The following is a 24,331-nucleotide window of genomic DNA, read 5'->3' on the forward strand; positions in this document are numbered from 1 at the left end:
AGAGTCCACAATCAAACACAACTGGCTTTTTATTAAATTGAGAAACCAACATGAAAGGTCACGGTCTGTGTTTTAGAGCACTGTCATTTTGAGAAAATTAACAAGAGAGAAAGTATATGGGAAGCAGTAATTACATGATGGCAAGCTTGAGTTTTAAAAGAAGAAAAATAGAGGAATTCTACAGGAATTGGAATTTGAGTGTCTGGCAAAGAATGAGTTAGAGACTATGTATTGAGTACTGACATCAATGCAGTGGACATGCAGACGTCAAATTAGGAGGAACAGGAAAAGGAAATTTCAGAGGAGCACTGGCCATGGTATCATTGATAAAGTTGAGAAAGGCAAGAATGGTTAAAGTGGAGAATGATGGAGGCTAGAGGTGAGGGGGATCATCTAACAGGTTATAAACTTTTTGTATCCTGTCCACAAATATGAGGAAGGAGGTAGAAGAACAATTCCAGATATATGAGCAGTATTCAAGACTACATGTGCCTAGACACCTAGGAAATCTCAGAGCTGTAGAATGAAAAGAAGTGTTCAGGATATAAAAGGAAAAGCAACATCCAAGTTCTCCCTGTGACCGCGTGGGTTTCTGCCGGGTGCTCTGGTTTCCTCCCACAGCCAAAGACTTGCAGGTTGATAGGTAAGTTGGCCATTGTAAATTGCCCCTAGTGTAGGTAGGTGGTAGGAGAATTGAGGGAAGGTGGGGATGTGGTAAGGAAAATGGGATTAATGTAGGATTAGTATAAATGGATAGTTGATGGTCGGCACGGACTCAATGGGCCGAAGGACCTGTTTCAGTGCTGTATCTCTTTCTGACTCTATAACAATAAAAGGGATCTGGCTCAGGTTGATTGAAATCCAAAATTGGCAGGTAAAAAAGTAAATAAGCAATGGGAGGCCTCCAAAGAGGACATAATTCAGGTATAGACTAGACATTCCCACAGGGCAGAAAAGAAGGGCATCCAAAGCTAGAGCTCCCTGAATGACTGTACATATAGAAAGTAAAATGAAACAGAAAAAGGAGGCTCATGATAAATACCAGGCTCATAATTCAGTAGACAACCAGGCTGAATACAAAAAGTACAGAGGAGAACCGAAAGAGAGAGGAGCAAAGAGATTAGATGCGAATAGATTAATGGGTAATATAAAAAGGAACATACAAATAATAAAAGTATAGTTAAAAGGGTAAGCCAATTAAGAACCAAAAGCATCATCTTGTGGAGGCAGAGGGCATGGTTGAGCTAAAGAAGTTAACAGGTTGCCAGTGTCAAAGTAGAAAAGTCACCAAGTCCGGATGGGCGGCATCCTATGTCACTGAGGAAAGTAAGGGTGGAAATTGAGAAGGATCTGACCACAATCTTCCAAATCTCCATAGAAAAAGAGTGGTGCCAGAGGATTGGAAGACTGCAAATGTTACAAGTCTGTTCAAAAAAGGGGGGAGGGATTAACACGGCAACTACCGGCCAGGCAGTCTAACATTGATGATGTTGGAAACTGTTAGAGGCAATAATCTGGGACAAAATGAATTGCTACTTGAAAAATAGGGATTAACAAATGAAAGCCAACAAGGATTTGTTAAAGGCAAATCGTGTTTGACTATCTTCACTGAGTTCTGTGATGAACTAATGGAAAGGGTTGATGAAGGTACTGTGGTTTAAGTTGTGTATATAGGCTTTAAATTGCATTTGATAAAGTACCACCTAATAGGCTTGTTAACAAAATTATAGACCATGGGATTAAAGGAGCACCAGCAATGTGGATGCAAAATTAGTTAAGGGACAGAAAGCAGAAAAAGATGTTTTTTTCAGATTTGGAGGGAAGTGTTCAGCAGTGCTATTAGATGGAATCTCCTAAAATAATTGCATTTCTACACTTTGCTGTTCGCCCCTGTGCAGTCCCATGCCCATTGGTGCCATGGTCTGGGCTGCACTCCTTCAAGATGCTGTCACTCCCAGCAGTCTACACTGTTGAGTACTGGTTTGAGAATGGCACATGGTCCGAAGACTCCTGCACTTCCTTCCTCTTCCTACTCTTCCTGATGGAAGAGACCACTACTATTTTTGATATATATTTACGACCTGGACTTGGGTATATACGGCATCATTTCAAGATTTGCAGATGACACAAAACTCAGAAATGTAGTAAATAGTGAGGAGGAGAGTAACAGACTTCAGGAGGACATGGACAGACTAATGAAATGGGCAGATAAATGGCAGATGAAATTTACCGCAGAGAAGCATGAAGTGTTTCATTTTGGTAGGACGAATGGGGCAAAGGAATATAAACTAAATGGTTATCATTTTAAAAGGTTTGCTGGAACAGTGAAACCTGGGGGTGTATGTACATAAGGCTGTTAAAAAAAAAAGGCAAACAGAATCCTTGGCCTTATAGAGGAATAGATTACAAAAGCAAGGAAATTATGTCAAACACTTCTGAAACATAGATTAGGCCCCAGATGAAGTATTGTGACCAATTCTGGGTACCACACTTTAGAAAGAACATCACGGACTTAGAGGAGTTGTGGAGGTGATTCACTAGAATGGTGCAGGAAAGAAAGACAACAGTTAGGTGAAAAGACCAGAGCAATTGGGGCTGTTCTCCTTCGAGCAGAGAAGCTTAAGGGGAGATTTGATAGAGGTGTACAAAATCATAAAGGTTTTGATAGAGTAAATAAGGAGAAATTGTTCCAAGTGGCAGAAGGGTCGGTAACCAGCGAACACAGATTTAAGGTCATCGACAAAAGAATCAGAGATGAGATGAGCAAAAAAAATGTTTTTACACAGCGTGTTGTCGTGATCTGGAATGCACTGCCTGATGAGGTGGTGGAAGCAGAATCAGGAACAATTTTCAAAAGGGCACTGGACAAATACTGTCACAAGAGCTTTGTTTTGTTTTATTGAAGGCTAAGAATTCTGTGTGCTTTGAGAAAAAGGATTTTTCTCTGTGAACATTGAATGCTGAAACTTGGAATTGTGAACTGAGTGGGACAAAGTGCAAGACACCTGTTCCCAGCAGCTCAACAGGGAAATGACAGGAATGTTTATGACTGTCAGGTGACTTATTATTCAGGTTTTAGTTTCAGTTTTACAGTGTGATAAAGACCAGGGAGCTGGAAGCAGCGAGCAGTGAGCTGGCTGGGACCTGTGTTTGTAGTTCAGAGAAAAAAACGACCTAGGGCTGGATTCTACCAGCCCCTCGGTGTCCTGGATCGTGGCGAGGAGGCCCATAAAATGCTTGCGGGAGTGGCCCGCCATGATCCAGGATACCAAGGAGGCCCCGCTGGATATTACCGGCGGCGAGGCCTCAGTGTGGCACCCCTCCCCCACCCCACCCCATCAGTTAGTGGCAGGGCCTTCATTGAAATATTTAAATAAGTGTAATAAACATGCTAATTAACTTACCTGCTCCCAGCAGCTGTCCCACCTCGATTTTACGGCCGCCGGCCACAACCCGTGCGCCTGCGGAACTCGGTACAGAGTTCTGAGGCGAGACACTGGTGGGAAGGGGGGAGCAGTCAAATTATCAGGCTGGGGAGCGGAAAAACCTTCTTCATTGGCTGTGGGGGATAGTGAGAAGGGGTTTAAGGTCAAAGGGAATAAAGTTCAGGAGGGAAAGGTCGTTACTGAGAACTAATTATTTTGGGCCAAAAAACTAACTGTTTATGCATTTGGGGGGGTTGGGGGGGGGGGGGGGGTGAGTAGGAGAGGGGATTGCAGGTGTGGAAAAATCTTTATTTAAATTTTTAAAGAACCGGTCCCGTTAATCATTTAAATTTCCTCTAAGGGCTTGAAGCCCTTTAAAAATGGCGCCGGACGCCATTGCTGGGAATGCAGCAGCCGTCCCCTCAACATCATCGGTGGGGGCCACTACGGCCCCTCCATTTAAATGAGTCCCCGAGCATAATATTACTGGGGCTCTGCGACAGCGCTTCTGTTTTGGATGGCTACCGACTTCACAACGCACCACCACGGAGCGTACTGATAAAATTCAGCCCCTACTCTCAAAAAAGATATGCCTCTCTTGGAAAAAGAATTCCTACATTTGAGGTGGCAGCTGTGGTCTGCCTGGAGAGGCAAAGACCCCTGGAAAGAGGAAAAGACCCAGGAAAAGGAGAACTGCTGCTCTCTGTGAAGGAAGGCTGCTTTGCAGAGAGGAAGCCCTGCATTTTAAACGTAGCTGATTCCTATTGCCTCCAGTCTCTGAAAGATCTCTGCCTCAGGACTGATTCCTGTTGCCTCTTATGTTTTGGGAGATCCTGAAAGCTCAAGAAAGCTTCTATTGCTAGACTGCTATTTCAAAACCCAAGTAGACCTGTTGCTACACCCTTCGCTGAAAGATCTGTGTGATGCCTGCTGCAGCCAAAGTGCTGTGAATGCCTACCCATCACAGACTGTTCGTCAGCCTCGCCTGGAGAGACCTAGAGTGGCATCCGGCTATTCGACTCTGAGACACCTCACCAACCCAGAAATATCCTACCAGAAGGTTACAACCCAGTTACTTTATTATTTCTAAGAAACGGTTGTAAAGAGAAAAGTCTTTTTATCCCCGGTTAACCATTTATTTTTAATTGTACGTGTGTGTGCATGAGGGTTAGGAAGAATAAGTTATAAAATCCTTTCATATATAGATTTATCTCATTATTGTTTAACATTTAGTTTATTAATAAACAGTTAGTTTTGTTGTTTAAAGAAACCTGGTTTGGTGTGCTTTATTCTGGGGGACAAAGAGTGTTTAATTTGGCTATTTTCCGATAGATGGGAAACTTTACTAATACGCTGTGACCTGTGGCGTAGTGGGACTGAATTAACATTGCATTACTTCCGCCTTGGTTGAAGGGGGAAAATTTGCAGGGCTAACGGAAAAGAGCAGGGGAGTGGGACTAATGGAGGGCCTCATTCTAAGAGCCAACACAGACATAATGAGCCGAGTGTCCATCTTCTGTGTTGTATTTTTCTATGATTCTAATTACTTCCATTGATTTAATTGGATAGGAAATTTGTGTGGCACATATTGCATGGTTAATTCAATATCACTCATTTTACACCATCCCCCAAGGTTAAAATTAACTCTCATGAGACCAATAATATTGACAGCTGATGACGGGCTGACTGGACGCATCATAGGTAAAAGGTAATTAGATTTGTGATAGAAATAAATTTACTGTAGCCTCAAATTTCTGCTTGGCATTATTTTAACATTTGCAGTAACAGATTTTAAATTTAAATGGCTTACCCTCGCATTAAAACAATGCTGGTTGGAAATATCTAAGCTTGTGTCTTCCCATTATACAGGTGATATGCTTATGTTACTAACAATAATACATTTTTAAAATTCTTGCAAACACTGCATGGGCCAGGCAACAACTGGGGAGAGATGAAGGTCAAGTTAACGTTTCTAGTCGATAGCCCTTTGTTCTGACATTACCCCTATCTTCCTCCCTCTAAAGATGCTACCTGACCTGCATGTGTTTCCAACATTTTCTGTTTTTATTTCAGGCTTCTGGCATCTGCAGTATTTTGCATTTTATTTGACGTTTCTTGTCCTGTACAACAAAATGTTGAATTATGTATATTGTTCCACCAATGTGTTTTATTGAATGATAATTTTCTTTGGTCCACTGACTGGAGATCTGAATTTTATTTTGACGAAATTTTAAAAGAACATTTCAAACAGGAGGATTGCCAGCAGCTTAAGAAGATCACCTAATTTGCAACACTGTATCCTCCATGCAAGGTCTGTGAGGAGGGAGACGAAATGTCTGCTAATTCCCCAGCAAGAACTAAGACGTTTAAAGGAACTGCTTGTTCTTCTTTGCAGGAGAGAAATACTGCTAACTGCTATGTTTTGAATCACTGAGTGACTGTTATATGATGAGCCCCTCCCCATCTGTGGTCTTAAGCTGATGTTTTCTCTGAGGAGAAGCAACTGGACTCTGGCATAAGCAGACCCTAAGTGGGGATCCCTCTCTCTCCATTCCAGCTTGAAAGCTTTCAAATCCTGCTTGTTGCCTGACCATCTTTGCATACTCTGGCTACACTCAGAAACCCCAGTGGAGGAAATGATCTGCAAAGCTAGCTCCAAGAAACTCACTGAACCAGTCATCTACCCCATCAAACTAAAAGCCTCAGGACCACTGAATTCAGCTAGAAGCCAGCCAAATCACCAAACCCCACAGACTGTATACTCTTTATTATGGACTCGAACTCAACCAATCTACCTTTCCTCACTCTGTAACCTATTTGTGTGTGTGCAAACCTCCAGTGTGTGTGCAAGTGAAAGTTGGCGCGCAGTTTATTATTCTCATCAGTTTGGTTTAGGTACAATAAAGTTAACCTCTTTCTTTGTTAAGCTTAAGAAAACCTGTCTGATTACTTACTTGCTATAATCACAAGAAGAACCAATCAAACACCTACTGAATTGGCCAGTACATCCACTTTAGAAAGAATTAAACCTGTTGTGGTTTAAAAAAGAGAGGGAAAAGAGGGAAACCCTTCAACCCCTCCTCGCTTGATCATAACAGTATGGACACATGGTAAGCAAGTTAATATACCTAAATATCAAGTTTCTCAATTTTCTTTCTGAAATCCTCTTAGAAAATTAAAACAAGCTTCTTCTTGCACCTTACAGAGAGCTCACATAACTTATAAATGACAAGAAATTGTTTCAGGCATTATTGCAAATTGAAGTCTTTATACCTGGTATCGAACAAAATGATGACATAACCTTGGAAGTTGTCCGAAGTGTCATGACTGCTGTACAGCCTTTCCATATAATCTAATCTTCTGAAATCGAAACATTGGCCAGTAAACTGGGATTTCTGTTAAAAATTTGGTGAAGAGACAGCTATCCATTCCATTATATCTGCCATGTTTGCTTAGCAAACAGATCTTTGCCCAAGGTAAATTTCCAGTATGCAATTAAGAAAGCGAGTGGAATTTTTGAAATAAAATCTGTAACGTATCCCAGTATCAATCAGCACTGTAACCCTTCAAGATTTTTATCTATTTAGCCTGGATGTGTTTTATGTATAAAATATACAATGTTTCTAGCATAAAGTCATGTTCAGGTTACCAAGGGTAGATTCTCAAAGTTCCACCGGACATTTCTAACCTATTAGTAATAAGCCTGGAGCCACTGAAACTCAGTTTGACTAAGAAATATGTTGGGCTCTTGAATGAGAGATGGGTTAGAATGATTATGTGCATCAGTTTTGAGACAATGGGGAGATCAATAGCACATTCCAAAGATGTCAGTGAGGCAGTGTCTCACTTTCACAAGTTAGTTCTAAGATGAGGTGGGCCCATCTCAAAGAACAAAGTTATCATAATTTATTACTTGGAAGTTACAGAGAGCAACAGGAAAGAGTTAAGTCTTGCTGCAAAAAGAGTTTTCTGTTCATTGACATTTTACATACAAAATACACCAGTTTGTAAGTTTGCAATTGGCCTCACCTCACCCCAGTGCTCTTTAGTCCACATGCCTAAAAATGGGAAAAATGCAAGCCAATACACATGCAAGATCACTGTATCCGGTACACAAGCTATCTTATTGTTATGGGCCCTAGGTCAAATATTGTTGAATCAGACATAAAGTAGTACCAGTATACTACAGGTCATTAGGGACACAGGGTTTTCTTACAGGACTGACCAATGATGCTGAAACCAAGAAAATATCTAGTGCAGACCCACCATTTTAACATCCGAAGATATAAGGAAAGAAAACTGGTGAAGGAAAACAAGCACTCTACGAAAAGCCAGTTTACTGCACAGTGAATTCTTTTTCTCGCTGTATGGTAATCGCTGTTTAATCAATTTGCATTCTATTGCTGCAGTTTTGCACAATGGATCTAAGACCAAATAAAACTAAATTGTGGTCACTCACACTCATAAGAATCTTACAGTTGTCCCACCAATCATGGCCAAAAGATGAAACAATCCTGTAACAATACAATGTACCACCAATATTTAAAATTTATAAGAGGGAAAGATTTTAATTGAATCACAAATGCCATCTTCCTCATTGGGCAGCCTCTTTGGTGCTGTTTCTGAAGGGAGTTGCTTTGCATTATGGGGCTTCAGTTGACCCACTTTCACTGAATGTAGTGTTTCTGAGTTTCCACAAGGCCTCAGTTGTTGAAGGCTGAGCATTACGGACCAGTAAATTCCCAAGTTGTGTGATGAGTTAGCTTGTCTCAGCCTAGGTGGCATTAGGGGTGCTGCAATTGGCCTCAGAGCTTCTTCTTCACTGGGAGTGGGAGAGGATAAAATATAAATTGGGCAGGGTTTCAATCCTGATCAAAGACCGCTGCTGGAAGCCATGGGTGCTATGTGAGGATGTTTGGTCTTGGCCGTAACGTTCCCCCACATTCAAATAGCCTGTCGATACTCACTAAGTTTCTATTAAATAAGGACCATTTGGGCGAGGTATTGGACAGCAACCAGTGCCTGTGGACCGGTAGCCAGCAAGGAATCATTACCTTCAGAACTGGATGAGGGGAGAATAGGAAAGAAAAGGAAAACACAAACACAGGCCTGATTTTTTGAATATATTCCTGAAGTTTATTTCGCTGATTGTTTGCAGTGGAACTAATGTTTGGCAAAGCTACTGTAAAAATTGGCAAATTAAAAAAAAAAGACTCATATGTACACCAATAGCTTTAAGAAGAAGAAATTGGAGCAGTAGTAGGCCTCACAGGCCCTCGAGTCTGCTGCAACATTCAATAAGATCATGGCTGGTCTTCTACATCAACTCCACTTTCCTGATTTATCCCCATATCATTTGATTCCCTTACAGCTTTTGAAATTTAGGAATAATCATGTGTAACCGAAGTAGATACTACTGTAAAGAATTGATCAGGAAAAAAAGGAAGTGAAAACTGATTTTCTCTTATCAAGCCTCTTTAGATTTTTTTTTTAAATGAGAATTGGTAAAAAGAAAAGTACATAAAACTGTCTTAGCATTCCTTCACCGACACTGGGACAAAATCCTGGACTCTCTACCCAAGAGCATTTTGGAAGTGCCTTCATCACATGGACTGCAGCAGTTCAAGACGGAGGCTCATCACCACCTTCTCAGGGCAATTAGAGAATGGGCAACAAAATGTTGGGCTTGCCAGCGACGCTCACATACCATGAATGAATAGATTTAAAAAAGCAGTTGTGAAGTTGTCACATAAAGCAAATTCACATGTTCCAGTAACCTGGACCAATAAGTAAAACTGCACCGGATCCAGAACTCACCTGTGAAGTCTTCTTCGCACTCGCAGGTATATCCTCCTTCTCTACTCCGACAAATCCCATTGTTTCCACAGGGGTTTGAGTAACAGAGGTCAATTTCTGTTTCACAGTAGTCTCCAGTAAACCCTGCTGGGCACCTACACCTCAAGCCATTTATCGGATGGATGGGACGAAACAAGATGGTGTCTGAGGTGATGAATGGGGCGGAACTATCGAACTTCAACACAGACACACACTTCATGTAATTCTCGCAAGGCTCCCGAAGGCAAATATTATCATCAAATGGCAGCACCCTTTGTGTGGAGATGGCTGTCAGAAGAGTGCGGTTGAGGTAAATCTGCTCCTGTAGGTCCTCAGAAGAGAAAAATTGATTGTGGGCTCCACCAGGCAACAAGACCGACAGACTGACATTGAGGATAGTGGCCCTGACGTCTGTATCGTTCTGAATGTTGAAGATCACAATGTCCTCTTTCATAGCAGATAATACAGTGGCCACTCCCTCAACAAACAAAGATAGGAGTGGAGAAAGAAACTTCTCTTGGGACATGTTCTCCAGACGTAAGGTGATGCTGTTGCTCAGCATTTCATCAGTGATGATAGTGACCTGCAGTGTACACTGGGCTGTAACACTATGAATACCATCTGAAAAAAATGACAAAAAGCCTTATTACATAGGGCATCTGCTATACTATACAAGCCCTTTTAATCTAGAATCTAAAGAATATAGCTTATAAATTACTGTAAATTATGTTATTTGTATGAACTCTCAACCCCTTTATATCAAATTCCTGTTATCCCCTCTTTTAACAGAAGCATAAACTCAAGTAAAATAAATGACTTAAGCTCTCCTTTGAAATTGAGGGAAAAAAGAACTGGGTTGGGTGCATTCAATATTCATGCTAATTTACAGGTATCTAATTTTGTTGAAATCTGTGACCTTCATAGCAAATACAGATTGCCATAACATACTACTTTGTGTCAACCATCTTACCTTTTTTCAAAAAATGATTAAAAATTGATGTTTTGCCCCTGAAATAACCAACCTGAATAACATTCCAGACATTTTCATGAATGGCCAAGACTTAGAAAAAAAACACATCTATTAAGTAATGATAGTCATTGTGTGGGGTAACATTACTTCTGCATTCACTTATATGGAACAACCCCAATACCAATTTAGATCTGCATACTTGTCTGTAGTCTATGCCTCTTCCATTAATATTTATATAGTCAAAAAAAATCAACATATATTTGGACATAAATCACCATTTGATAATCAGTCTCAAAAATCAAGAAAATCTTAGCATAGTCATTGATAGAAAACACTGCATCAGTGATTTTCCTATTCTTCTGCTGGAAGTGTGAAAAGACACATAACTCACAAATTAACTGGCATAAGGAAGTTATGAAAGCCTCTTTCATACTGATGGATGAACAGAGGATGCTTCATTTTACATTGTATCTTGAGAGCAAAATTGAATGAACACTTTAGGATGTAGGATTCTTAAGTAATATTAATTCATAAGAGCATCAGCTGCTTATAAATGTGTTTTATGATGGTTGATAAATGCACCAACCAGTACGGTATCTGGCCCTACAAAGCAGAGGTCTTGTGCTCGATCACTGGTTTGAACTGAGTTGGCTGATCTCAATCAGGCTGCAATATAATTGACCTCAGTGCCTTGGCCTAAGGGAGCAGAACCCGGTCTCACAGTCGACTCATACCCTCTTCGTTTTGCTGGAAAAAAAACCTTGAAAAAGTTATACTTTGCTGATTGAGGTATAACTGGGTTTTTAATGATGTACTAAGTTCATAATTATCACTAAGCAGCCTCACTGGCCCTGAAAGAGTAATTTTATATTTGCGGAATGTCAAATTTTTCCATTATAAGAAACACCACATATTTTTAAAATAATAACTTTTTAAAGTTTATGAAGTTTTAGCTTCCACCGTAATCCCATGTGTATGTTCCAATCAGTGATTTAACTATCCCTCAAATTTAAAATTAAATGTGAAAGGATTCAGTGGTTTTTACTTCCTGTTTTGCTGTCTGTAAGAATACTTCAACGTGATTGACTATTTATTCTGCATGATGACATCACTGCTGCTGGACACCTGAAGGTCCCCTTGACTTGGCGCCAGATTCAAACTGACATCATGGAAGAGGAAATCCACACCTCAGATATCATTGGATCTTTATGGACAGCTTTCTTCGAGGTCAGCGGTAAGTGGCATCGCTTTGCCGCTGTCTGTAAAATCTGAGCCATATTCTATATTAAGCACATTACCCTCACGTGATTGCGCAATGAGGCAAATATCTAGTATCGTGACCTATGTAAATTCACTGATATGTAGATATTACAGTTAACCGGGACCATAGACATCAATCAGCACCCAACATCATCAGTATATGATCACTTTCAAAACAGAGCTGTAGCACAGTATATTAATTAGATTTTCTGTCGAACAATGTTCCAAATCAAAAATTTGGAAAATGTATCATAGCAATAAATGTAGTAATTCTCGTGAAAATATTAACATTTCCAATGTTAAAACGGCACACTGGAAACATTCAATGCCTTACACTACAAGGGATTTCTAAAACTGTTTCTTCCTTAGCCTGTTCCTCGTGAACTTCTGTTATGTATTCAAATACTATTTTTTTTTCATATATTTAAGATAAAAGTCAGTTTTATAAACCTTGCTGGGCTTGGCAATTAACTAGCTTCAGAATGTATCTGAATATGTGAAAGATGAGGACATATTTCATGTTTTTATTTGCTTGGAAGTGAACTATCACTTCTAGAGGCTTTGATTAAAAGTGAAGAAAGCTTTAATGAGAAGACATAAATCTACCACCCATTGTGCCAGCCCTGCCGATTCCCAGTTGAATGTCACTGCCATCTCTCTGGAGCTGAACTGTCTGGTTACACTTAGTTTATGATTGAAGAGTCAACAAATAATTCGGGATGTCAGTAGGTTGTCATCAGACTGTCATCCAATTCCTCAAACATTTGTCCAGAGCAGAAATCAGTCCGGTTAAAGGACCATGTCTGCAGGGATTCTTAGTTTAGATTGCAAATTGTGTTTTGTGGCAAATTCTACCCGACGGCAAAAGAACATAATGGATGAGTCATCAGCATTCCTCTAAAGGATTTTATCTGGGGAGGACAGAACAGTGTTTTGAAAACAATAGGTCCAACAAGTTCAGAGTAAAATGATGAGCCCAGAAAAGAAAATTAAGACTTGGTGACTCCAGCTGAAAAAATTAAATGATGTAACAAAATTCCAACTGTTAGAAGGATTTTTTTTTTAAACCAATTTATCAATAAAAAGTTTTCCAGGCATACAAAACATAAACATGCACAAAAAGCAAACAACCTCACAAATCCACGCAGAAAATCCATCAAACCTTTAAAAATTAGCAATTGTAGGTAAGGTAAAAACATTTAGAAGCTAGATCAAGATATGCCCAGAATCCCTGCAGAAGTCTGGAAGAATAAAAAGTGCTGCAGAGCACAGCCAGTATAAGGGCTGGATTCTGTGCTGGAGATGGGGCGCCTGGTGTCAAACCAAAAAGGCGGGGAGAACCCTGCCTCTGCTTTATCGTGCCCCCATCCATCCCCGACCAGAGCGATCTTCCGGTCTTTTTAAGTCAAAGTTTCATGAGGCAGGATCACCGTCCATTTAAAGTCTTTAAAGAGATGGAGATCCCACCTCCAAGAGCTGCCAGCCAGTCAGAGGGCCGGCAACTCAGCAGTATTGGCTACTGTCGGTACTGCAGAGCCTCGGACCCAGGCCCAGTGCTGGAACCCCAGAACAAAAAGATAGGTGAGGCAGGGTCACCGGGGCCAGTCCGGAAGGCTCCAGGGAGATCCCAGGGTGTAATGTTGTTCCTGGTGGGGGTCCTCCCATGGACCACAAATTGCCTATGAAAGAGGACCCCCCTCCCCACCCCAAGCCCACAATGAGAGTACCTCATTTTACAAGGCATCCTCACTGCCTGGCAGAGGGCCCTCCACCACTGGTAATATCCCAGTAGCAGCAGGAAGAGGCCCTTAATTGGCTGTTAATCGGCTATTTAAGAGCCTCAATTGGCCTCTGGGCTAGTTGTCCAATCCCAACCCTGGGATGATCGCTGGGTGATGGAGTGGCAATGGGTCCTCCGTCCTGCCACCCACCACCTTCCCCCCATCACCCTTCACGACCCGCTCAGGAAGCCTTACAAAATCCCGGCCTAAGCAAAGTTATAGAAAACAAAAGGAAAGATCAGAAAGAAAAACAGAGAAACCACTGAACAAAATGAGAAGAGCAGAATCCCATCACCACATGGAAAAGGAGAGGCAACTGCAACCACAAAAAAAAAGCACTACTTGAGGTCAGGGAGGGGTTCAGGGTAGATCTACACTGTAAATGGAGAAACAAAATGAATGGGAAGCCTGAGGAAGGAAAGCATGAAACTGAAGGCACACTGGCCAGGATTTTATGTTGGTGACGAGGATCTCAACATGCAGAAAAGGCAACACCAAGAACCCTGCATCGCCTCTTCTGCGGAAGGCCCGCCGAATCGAGTGTCAATCAGGCACTTAAGAGAACAGCGATGAGCCTTCCACAGGATGAAAGACCCTGTCGCCAGAAGTCGCACTCTTGGAGAGCTGCAGGCCAATCAGAGGCCAGCAGCTCTTCCACTGAGCCGCACCACCACGGAGGCAGTGGCTGCTGCTGGAGGAGCACCTACTGGAGGCCCAGGAGCAATGCTGGACCGAGGCCACAGGCCGTGCGGTGACGGGCCACCCGCCACACAGCTAATTGCAGTGGCAGTAGGGAGAGGCCCTTAATTTGGGTTTATTTGCCCAGTTAAAGGCCTCAATTGGCAGCTGGGTGGATAGGCCATTTACAGGTCCTGGTAGAATGCAATGTCATATGAATCTGATGCCATAAGACTTGAATAAATGATTTGCAGCAGAGGTCAACCTGGTTCCCTACATTGGAGTCCAGTGGGATTTCCACAAGAGTCCCCAGCATAAGATGAAGCAGGCTTGAGTTCAACCAAAACTTCTGTGCTCACTTTAACTCCATTCACAATTACAGACAATATTCTTGCACCAAGAACATGTCCATAAAATGTACAAAAGCACACCAGCATTGTCTCATTCCTCTGAACATACATTGGGAATGAATTTGGCAATTGTATTGGTGGGTTACTGGATGGTAAATCCTGCACAGAATATCTAGTTGCCTCTCACATGGGTGATTAAAGGTAGAGATTTTATAAATTAAACCAGACGGCCAACTACAAACAGAACCCAGTAACAGAAAGAACGAACTTGCATTTATGTAGCACCTTTCTTGATCTCAAGTCATCACAAAGTGCTTTGCAGCAGACCCCAACTGGAGAATTGCATTCAGTTTTGGGCACCACACCTGAGGAAGGATATTTGGCCTTCAAAGGGCCACAATGTGGATTCACCAAAATGATTACACGATGCTAAAGGGTTAAATTATAAGGACAGGTTGTGTAAACTTGGCATCTATCCCTCCGAGTGTAGAAGAATGAGGGGTGATCTGATCGAGATGTCGAAAATGATTAAAAAAAACTTGATAGGGTGCCCGCAGGACTGTAACTGTTTCTATTTTCAGTGCCAGTTTCCTGATTCTTTAATATTGCAGTCATAGAGAAATTGTTTCCACTGGCGGGAGAGTCAAGAATGAGGGGACATAACCATTTAGGAGTGTACTCTGGAAGCAATGTTTCACACAAAAGGGTAGTCGAAATGTGGAATTCTCTTGTTCAAAATGTTGGGACAATTGGGGCTTTTAGGATTGAGACTAAGATTTTTGTTTGGCAAGGGTGTCAAGGAATATGAAGCTAAGGCGGGCAAATGGAGTTGAGCCACAGATCAGCCATGATCTAAGTCAATGGCGAAGGCGGCTTGAGGGGCTAAATGCCCTACTGTTTCTATTGTTCCTATTTTCCTATCTGTACAATGGGAAAGCTTTGTCATGACACAACCCTTCAACCTACCACTGTGCAGCACTATGTGTTAAAGTTAAATGTGTACCAATATTATGCCATCTTGTCACAGCTATTTCATTGATTATGTCCAATAATACTGATGGTTATTTACGATTTCCATCAAGACTAAATTCCTCAAAGTTAAGCAAACTTCAGAGGACTTAAAATACAAATATAATTTACACAGATTCAGATTTGCCTGCTTGTTTCACAACGGGGTGTTTTTTTTATTAATTTATCCATTTGGTGTATTCACCAAATCATTCAGCAATCATTTGAAAATATTAGCATAAGGTACTAAATAGTCAACAAGATATTTCACTTTACTCATCATAGCCTGATTCTCAATTGATAAATTGAGGTGTATGTCTATTATCTGGATACAAGGATACAAATGCATTGTTTTAATAATAAAGTTTATATCAAAGAGTTCTCATGATGGATCTCAATTTGAAATATCAACCTAACTTATCTGTTATCACATGTTGACAGGCGCACTATCCAATTACAGCACTTCTCTTTTTTTATTGCAGATTCCTAGCATTTAAATTTTATTTTATTTTCTACTGAAGACTAATGTTTGGGAGTCAAAGAAGAAATAAAATGACTGAATTGATACTAAGAAAACCTCTTGCCTGAAGGAACACTCAGCACTCAGGCTAAAACCACTAAAAACAGGATGAGTTGCTAATTACAGTTGCTGAGAGAAAAATGCCAGTAAACACAAGAATAACATACGTTTGTTCAAATGAGGATCAACAAACATCCCACAGAATCAAAGCAGTCCTTCTCCAAACAAAGTGCAGGACATAAACAAGGCAAAGGCAGATTACAGAACATGGCAAGTGTCAACAGGCACACTTGCATGAAGTATTGCAATTGACCCATGTTAAAACAAACTCCCAATTTTTGTCTCATCACCCTCATAATTGGAAGGAGAGGGAGCCATAAAAACAGATATCATCCCTATCTTAAAACTGACTTCTTCAAACTGTGCACTTTGGCTTTCCCTCTCACACTTCCCTAAATTTCCTGCCCAGTGTTCATCTCCACCAGCTCCCCCACTACCAATAACGCCACCACATAGAATCACAGAATGGCTGCAGCATGGAAGGCGGACATTCATCTCATTGTGTTCATGCCAGATCTCTGCAAGAGCAACTCAACTAGTTCCACTCCCCCATCTTTCCCCTGTAGCCCTCCAACATTTTTCTCTTCAGATAATTATCCAACATCCTTTTGAAAGCCTCAATTGATTTTGCCTCCACCATACTCTCAGGTAGTACATTCCAGATAAGCCCCTCTGATATAAATACCTGTCACTGTTCTAATTCATCAGCGCACAGTGCACCTATCTGGACAGAAAGGTGAGTCTTTCCATTAGATAGGAGAGAAATAATGTTTGGTATCTTTATGCTCTTTTGCTTTAGGGATGATGCTGAAGTGGTGCGAAAGCAATAAGCTCATCTACAATTTCACACTGTGCTAACTTCACTTCAAGTCTAAAAATGCTCCATTTTACATCTTACACAATTTAATCTTCTTCACACTCATTTCTTTAGGCACCATTCAATTAATACGATGATGTTCCTTACTCAATCAAAAGGCCCGAGTAGATTTTAATCTACTTTTAGTACATGACAGCTCCCAAGAGGAGAATCCTTTTAAAACCAAATGTCTCTGTAAAATTGCACACACAAAATACAAATTATTTTTAATTATATTTTTACATATGACCCTGAAGTCTTTCTCTTAAACTTAAATGAATTTTAACCCCAATACGCAATCTTTCTACATTTTTAGTTGGGAGGGAGATTCAAGCTTTGCAGTTAAAACCAATTTGTAGCACAAATAATCCCAAATAGTAGAACAGATTTTGCTGTACAGGCATCTAACACTGTCTGCCACTAGTGAGACTTGCCCGGTATCTTGGCAAGTTGTTGAAAGCGTGGGCTAGTAATGTCAGTGAGAGAAACAAGACATCTGGGACCTAAGTGAACAGGTCAAACAACGGAGTATCTCCTTAACCAATCAAGATTGAACAATTGTGAAATAAACAGCACAAGGACTGAGAAGGATGGGTGAATTTAATGTCAAATCAAGTATAGAAAGAGTAATAAAGAGAGGGGAAGAAATTTGTATCAAGAGAGAGAAAAGAAAAGGGACAGAAAAGAAAAATTTACATATTACATTTTTAAAATCTCCAACAATTAAAACCTGAAGGAATGAGTCTCCACACTTGTAATAGTTCATTTTCAGTTGCAGAGAGGTGATTGGCAGTAACCATGGCATTGAAAGGGTTCTTAGACTTGAAATGATATGACTTAACTTTCTAAGGCATGCTTAGTTCGTATAAACCACACAAATACAGCAACTTCACAACATTAAATACATTTCAATGGTGAGACACAGTAAAATGTCATTTCTGCAAAGCCAACAGGACAGCAGTGGAACTCAGACAGAAATGCTTGGATTTTTGCATTTAACCATGCAGCTGCCCTTCGCCTGAAGTAGATGCACCATTTGCACCAAACTAAGAATAAGCGCCATTAGCTTCACTGTTATTTTGACAGCAAAATCTGGGCCAGTGTAATTTACAATAATCAGTTTTGATACTGTGACATTTGAAAATATGATTTGATTTTTTAAACAGTTCCAGGATTCAGCAGGCTGCAGTAAAATTGCACTTCTGGTTTGGATCTGTGACTGACAGCTCCAGAAAGCCTTGAGCATTTCAGAATGATGGTTACCAATTGGGAAAGTGGAAGGTCAGACGTGAGGCTTGGAGGAAATATTACCAACATTAACTATTAGAGCAAAATCTCAACTTCAGAATGAAAGTATATCCTTTGGGAAGTTTGCTCCTAACATGTGGTTCAGGTTGGTGAAACCCATTATTATGTTGCTTCCTTCACGCTCGCACAGACACACAGGATCCTTGCTAATATGCATCAATTTCATATTTATTTTGTAAATCAATTAAAGTTACAGTTATGCCACAAATTGCTCTAGTGATGTAATCTGATCTCAGTATATGAAATTTGTATAATCAAGTACATCTGCCACATTTACAATTGATGCTCTCAATGGGAAAGTTTCATAATTGAAATCTGTGTTTTCTCCATTCCACTGAAGATATTGGCTTACACTATTTAATATACAGTCCAATGAGCACCATCTGGTAATTTGCTCAAGAGCTCAATCTTGGTATGTAATCTCAAGGGGCATGGGCAGGTTACACAACTGTGGGGGAAGGGGGACTGCATCACATGTCCTCACCTTATGTATGCACATGTTTGCTTCCAACATCAAACGTGCATTTATATAGTGCTTTTAATATAGCAAGATATTCTCAACATACGTCACAGGAGGGTAATGAGATAAAATTTGACTGAGCCACATGGGATATTAGGACAGGTGTGAGATAGGTTTTAAGGTGCATCTTAAAGGAGGAGACAGAGGTAGAGAGGCAGAGGGGTTTAGCTAGGGAATTCTACAGCTTGGGGTCCAGACAGCTGAAAGCACAGCCACTAACTGACAGGGCAAAGGAATTTAGGGAAGCACAAGAAACCAAAATTGGAGGAATACGAACATCGGAGTTGTGGGACTGGATGTTAGGGTCTGAAGTTCTGTTCATGGATGATAAATACCCAGTAGTTAAGATAATAGTCAAGATAATAGGGTGAATAGGCGTTGGACGTCAATTAGTTAATTGTATTCAAGTATGTATATATAAAGAGCCAGCCAGCACTGGCTGTGGGTGTTGTTTGGAGAGCAGAAGTAAGCTCTGTGGCAAGCAATAAACAATCTCCACCAAAGCATCCCAGTCTCAGTATCTTCTTCACAAACAGGCTTGGAAGTTTTTCTAACACTGGAGAAGGTTACAGAGATAGGGAGGGGTGAGGCCAAGGAGAGATTTGAACACAAGGATGAGAATTTTTAAATTGAGGTGTTGTTCATCCACGAACCAAAGTTGGTTAGCGAACACAGAAATGATGGGTGAACAGGACTTGGTGGGAGTCAGGACATGGGCAGCAGAGTTTTGGATGAGCTCAAGTTTACAGAGGGTGGAAAATGGCATGCCAGTCAGGAAACCATTTGAGTAGTTGAGTCTGGAGTAGTAAAGGCATGGATGACAGTTTCAGCAGCAGATGAGCTGAGGCCAGGGCGGAGACCAGCAATGTTGTGTAGATGGAAATAGGTTGTCTTGGTGAAGGAGTAGAGATGGAGGCTGGCCAGGAGAACACTGGCAGTAGGCAAGAGGCCAGCAATGGGATATTTCCCCATTCTTAGCCTAAGAGCAGAAAGGTCAATTTTAGCACCGACACTGCCACCCCAGCTGTCAGCAGATAACTCAGTGAAGACTGGGAACTAAACTGACAACCTTCTACCCTGAATGACTCAATTAGATATCACTTTCACCAGTTGAGTAACCAAAGGAGCCCTGATGTTGTCACACTTTTTTGTCACCCCCAAGAGCAAACCTCTTGTTGGTAAAGTGAGTTGGGTAACAGCTGACAGTGGTCATTTTAGAAAGATTGGCCATATCATAGGATATCCATGTGTAACTATACCCACATGAAACCAAGCTCTGAAGTGCAATTGGGTAAACACGCACCAATTCAGAGGGTGTAAAATAACTCCAATATACTGCATTCTGCGCTCAGATTTTGCCCGACTTCAGGGCCAGTCTGAACTCTGAAGGATAGTACAATCTTGTCATGAAAGGATCAATGGTAAGTTTAAAGCAACAAAAAAAAAATGTTGGCTCATAGTAATCATTGAATCACTGAATCATCATTTCACTAGAAAGCCTGTCCTTCCAAATTCAGTTAGGGATAAGATTTTGCCCTAGGGCGAAACTGAATACATTCCTCATTTTGGTTAGAAGATATCAGTTGTTATGGGAGGAGTATGATGCAGAACAGATACATTGTAGTTCCCACTGGCTTATGAAAAGGAAATAGCTATAGTGTTACTTTCTGTTGTTTATACAGAGAACAACTGGGAAACAACTTTATTAAGGTTCTGTTGATTTAATCAGCAATGTTAACTTTTCTAATCCTAGATAATATAAAGTTAATATCATTACAGCAGCTCCAATGTATATCAGAGTGCTCTTGTTTTGAAGGAACTGTATTCAATAAGATTTAAAACTTAGTGTTGTCTGTCGCGCACTGCTAACAAAAATCAGACTTTCATTCATATGAATGGGAAAAGGAGCAAAGTAAAATGATCAAAAATCTCTGGGTATATACTTATCAGTTAAAAAATGTCCCAAAATTTAGAAGACTTTAGTGAACTAATATCAGTTACGGTGGCAGGTGTTGTACTACAATTAGTCTTAGTGTCTTTGGGTTGACAGAGAAAAGACTGGTTAAGGTTCAGATGAGTATCCAGTAGCTCCTGCTGGGATTGTGCATGTACAGATATTGAGTGGCAGGGGGACAGGACTGGATTTAGCTGGGACTGTCCCTTGGGTTGAGTACATTGATCAGCTCCCATTCCACGCTCACACATGTAAATTGGTTACTTGGGAGGTACTGGAGGAAATTGGTGCCTGGGGAGTTAATGCATTCAGAAAAGGAGGAGAAGAAAGAGGAGGGAAAGCAAGAAAGCTGGCAAAAGGAGCACATACAAAAAAAAAAGATATTTTAATATCTTCCATAAAGAAAGAATTTGATGAAATATTTCAATCTGCATTATTGGCTCTTTCGAACTAAAAACAGGTACAATGTACACCAGAGCAACAAAAAGAACCTTTAACTGTAGTATATACAACAATTGGTCTTCATAAAATGTAGGAGTAAACTCTGGTCAAAACAGAGCCCCAAATGAATTATCTCAGTGGGGCTTGTACTGTTTTATAGCCTTCGGAGGGACTGGAACATGGGGACAAATGATCTCACAGCAACGTTATTTGCATTTGAAAGATAGCATAAAATATAGCTTAGACAAGAGCTTGAAAAAAGGTAGTTCGTTTTTTTTATTGCAGTCAAAAATAGAAAAGCAGCATGCTTGGCAGCCAGAGAAAGATTAAGTGTCAGAGACTGAGACAGTGTACACAGAAAGAACAAAGGCTAGCTCCCTTTGGCTGTCCTGCAATCCAAGTGCAGTTTCATGAACGTGGCCCTTTTTTGGACATAATCATGGTTACACTAAAAACATTGCTGTGGGATTCGGAAGTCACTTTTCTTATTAACTTGATCAATTTAGCACAGTTATGTGGTACAAGGAAGGTTGGCAGTGTAGTATGTGGTGTACAGGAGCTACAGGAGGCAAAACACAGATGAGAAACGCTTCCATGTCAAGACAGAAAATCAAGAGCATGTAATAGAAGTGAACTCAGGAGTGGCACAAACAGGAAAGCCTGCAGGTGTATTTCGGGACAGTTTTGTGCCAGATCTGAATGTCATTGCATGTGTTCCAGTTAATAAATATGTAATGACAATCCACAAAAAAGTACAATTATGGCTTCTTTTTGGAAACATCACAAAAATAGATGAGAAGGAAATAACAGATCAACTCAGTTCTCAGGGACCTTTACATATTAACATGGTAAATTGTAGCATAATTCACAGATGCAAAATCTAATCAATTTCTTTCCTCCAGTTTTCTCCCCTCCTTTCTTGAAGGTGTTGACTCAACCCAGGGAACAGGTCAGCATGTATCGATCGTCCTCTTGTACCTCAACGCAGGCGACCATTTCTCATACGAGAGTCTAGATAGTGAGTAACAGCTGGCTATTTGACAATGAGGAGTATTTCAGTTGAGTCTGATTCAGCTGGCCTCCACACAAACAAACTTTCTAGCAGTAGCTATTGGATAACAATCAGGAGCAGGAACCATGACTGATTCCCCCTCTCAGTCCAATCCTGTATGATATTCACACATGCACAATTTCCAGCAGGACTCACTGAATAGTGATCAAGAGCAGGAACTCTGGCCATCCACATATCACCACTTGCAGCAGGCACTATTCATCACTCTGTACCATGTACACTGTACCAGATGTACAACAACTTAATAGGCACTCAGCAGGAAAGGATAAAAGGGATGAAGATCAGAAACAGACTAAAAGTACAGTCAACGAGGAGGGTCTTAAGAAAGATTTTGAAGGCGGGAACTGAGGTGGAAAGACAGGGATGCTGAGGGAGAAGGTCCAGAGGGTGATGCAAGAGAAAATGGTGATGGTGGGCCATAGATCAAGAGGTAGGCCATTGTTAGAACACTTTTTTTCTCCAAAAATGTACTTTTATTCCTAAAAATATCTTTTAAAAAAATTACCAAACAGTTCAAAACAGGTTGACATTCCAAAAAGAGCAAAGGAAATCAGTTTTCTTCAATACGGGAGTGAGTTGCCTCACAACCCTTCCATTCCATTTTACATGCCATGTACATTTTACAGCAAACCCATATTTGGTGTATACAGTCCGAGGGGTTTCCCATGTGTCCAGCCCCTCAGCTCAGCAGGAGGACCTTCCGCAGTGGTCTTTCCCCAATGAGCCTTTGCAGCGGCTGCCCCGAGCTTGACTGCATGCCTCAGCACGTAGTCCTGGACCTTGGAATGTGCCAGTCTGCAACACTCGGTCGTGAACAACTCTTTGCACTGGAAGACCAGCAAGCTCTGGGCAGAGCAAACAGCCTCTTTCACCGAATTGATGGTCCTCCAGCAGCAGTTGATGTTTATCTTGGTGTGCGTCCCTGGGAACAGCCCGTAGAGCACAGACTGTTACAGAGCTGCTTGGGATGAACCTTGACACAAACCACTGCATCTCTTTCCACATTTGCTTTGCAAAGACACATTCCAGAAGGTGGTGGGCAACTGTCTCTTCCTCACCACAGCCACCTCGAGGGCAGCATGTGGAGGGGCCGAGACTCCAGGCGTGCAGGAAGGATTTGACAGGGAGGGCTCTTCTCACCACCAGCCAAGCTACATTTTGGTGCTTGTTTGAAAGCTCTGGTGATGAAGCATTCTGCCAAATGACTTTGGCAGTATGCTCAGGGAACCATCCGACAGGATCCACCATCTCCTTTTCCCGTAGGGCCTTGAGGATATGGATTGGCGGTCAAAGGTGTTTTCCCACAGAAACTTTCCCACGAAGGATAGGTGGTACAGCACGGTCCAACTGGATGGAGCGTTCCGCGGCAATGTGACCAGACCCATCCTTTGCAACACCGGGGACAGATAGAAGCTCAGCACGTAGTGACAGTGTTTGCTTACTGGCAATCTACGCACAGCTTGATGCAGCCGCACACGAAGGTAGTCATCAGGATGAGGGCGACGTTGGGTACATTTTTCCCACCCTTATCCAGAATGTCCCTCCAGACCCGGCCCATTTTGGATCTCCAGATAAAGCAGAAAATGGCTCGGGTGACCGCCATGGCGCAGGAGTGGGGTATGGGCCAGACCTGCGCCACATACAGCAACAATGTGAGCACCTCACACCTGATGACCAGGTTCTTACCAACAATGGAGAGAGATCGCTGCTCCTACATGCTCAGTTTATGTTGTACCCTGGCTACTCGCTCCTTCCAGGTTTTGGAACACACCCCGGCCCTCCAGTACCATATCCCCAGCACCTTCAGGTAGTCTGACCAGACAGTGAAGGGGACAAAGGATCGGTCAGCCCAGTTCCCAAAGAACATGGTCTTGCTCTTGCATTAGTTAACTTTGGCTCCTGAGGCCAGTCCGAACTGGCTGCAGATGCTCATCAGTCTGCGCACAGACAGCGGATCCGAGCAGAAGACGGCGACGTCATCCATGTACAGGGAGGCTTTTATCTGAGTGCCTCCGCTGCCTGGGATTGTCATCCCGCTTATGCCCGCATCCTTCCTAATGGACTCAGCAAAAAGCTCGATACAGCAAACAAACAAGACTGGGGAGAAAGGTCAGCCCTGTCTGACTCCAGATTGGATCAGGAAACTTTCTGATTCCCACCCATTGATTGAGACTGTGCTACTGCTGATGTTTGTGTAGAGCAGTTTGATCCAATTGCAGATTCCCTCCCCAAACCCTATTTTGGAGAGCATAGGTCCGGTCAAGGACAATAGCGGGAGACTGTGTGTTGAGCC

General features: G+C 41.6%; 1 protein-coding gene across 4 annotated transcripts in view; it reads right to left on the minus strand.

Moving 5' to 3' along the window:
* Positions 1-24,331, minus strand: part of LOC137383874 (cadherin EGF LAG seven-pass G-type receptor 2-like) — a 329,833-nt gene that overhangs the window by 216,672 nt on the left and 88,830 nt on the right. For all 4 annotated transcript variants that reach the window (XM_068057224.1, XM_068057223.1, XM_068057222.1 and 1 more), the window contains exon 2: positions 9,243-9,881. In XM_068057224.1, coding sequence (XP_067913325.1) covers positions 9,243-9,881 — 639 coding nt within the window. The remainder of the gene's footprint in view (positions 1-9,242; positions 9,882-24,331) is intronic.

The sequence above is a fragment of the Heterodontus francisci genome, chromosome 25, assembly GCF_036365525.1.
Source record: "Heterodontus francisci isolate sHetFra1 chromosome 25, sHetFra1.hap1, whole genome shotgun sequence".
Lineage (NCBI taxonomy): Eukaryota > Metazoa > Chordata > Chondrichthyes > Heterodontiformes > Heterodontidae > Heterodontus > Heterodontus francisci.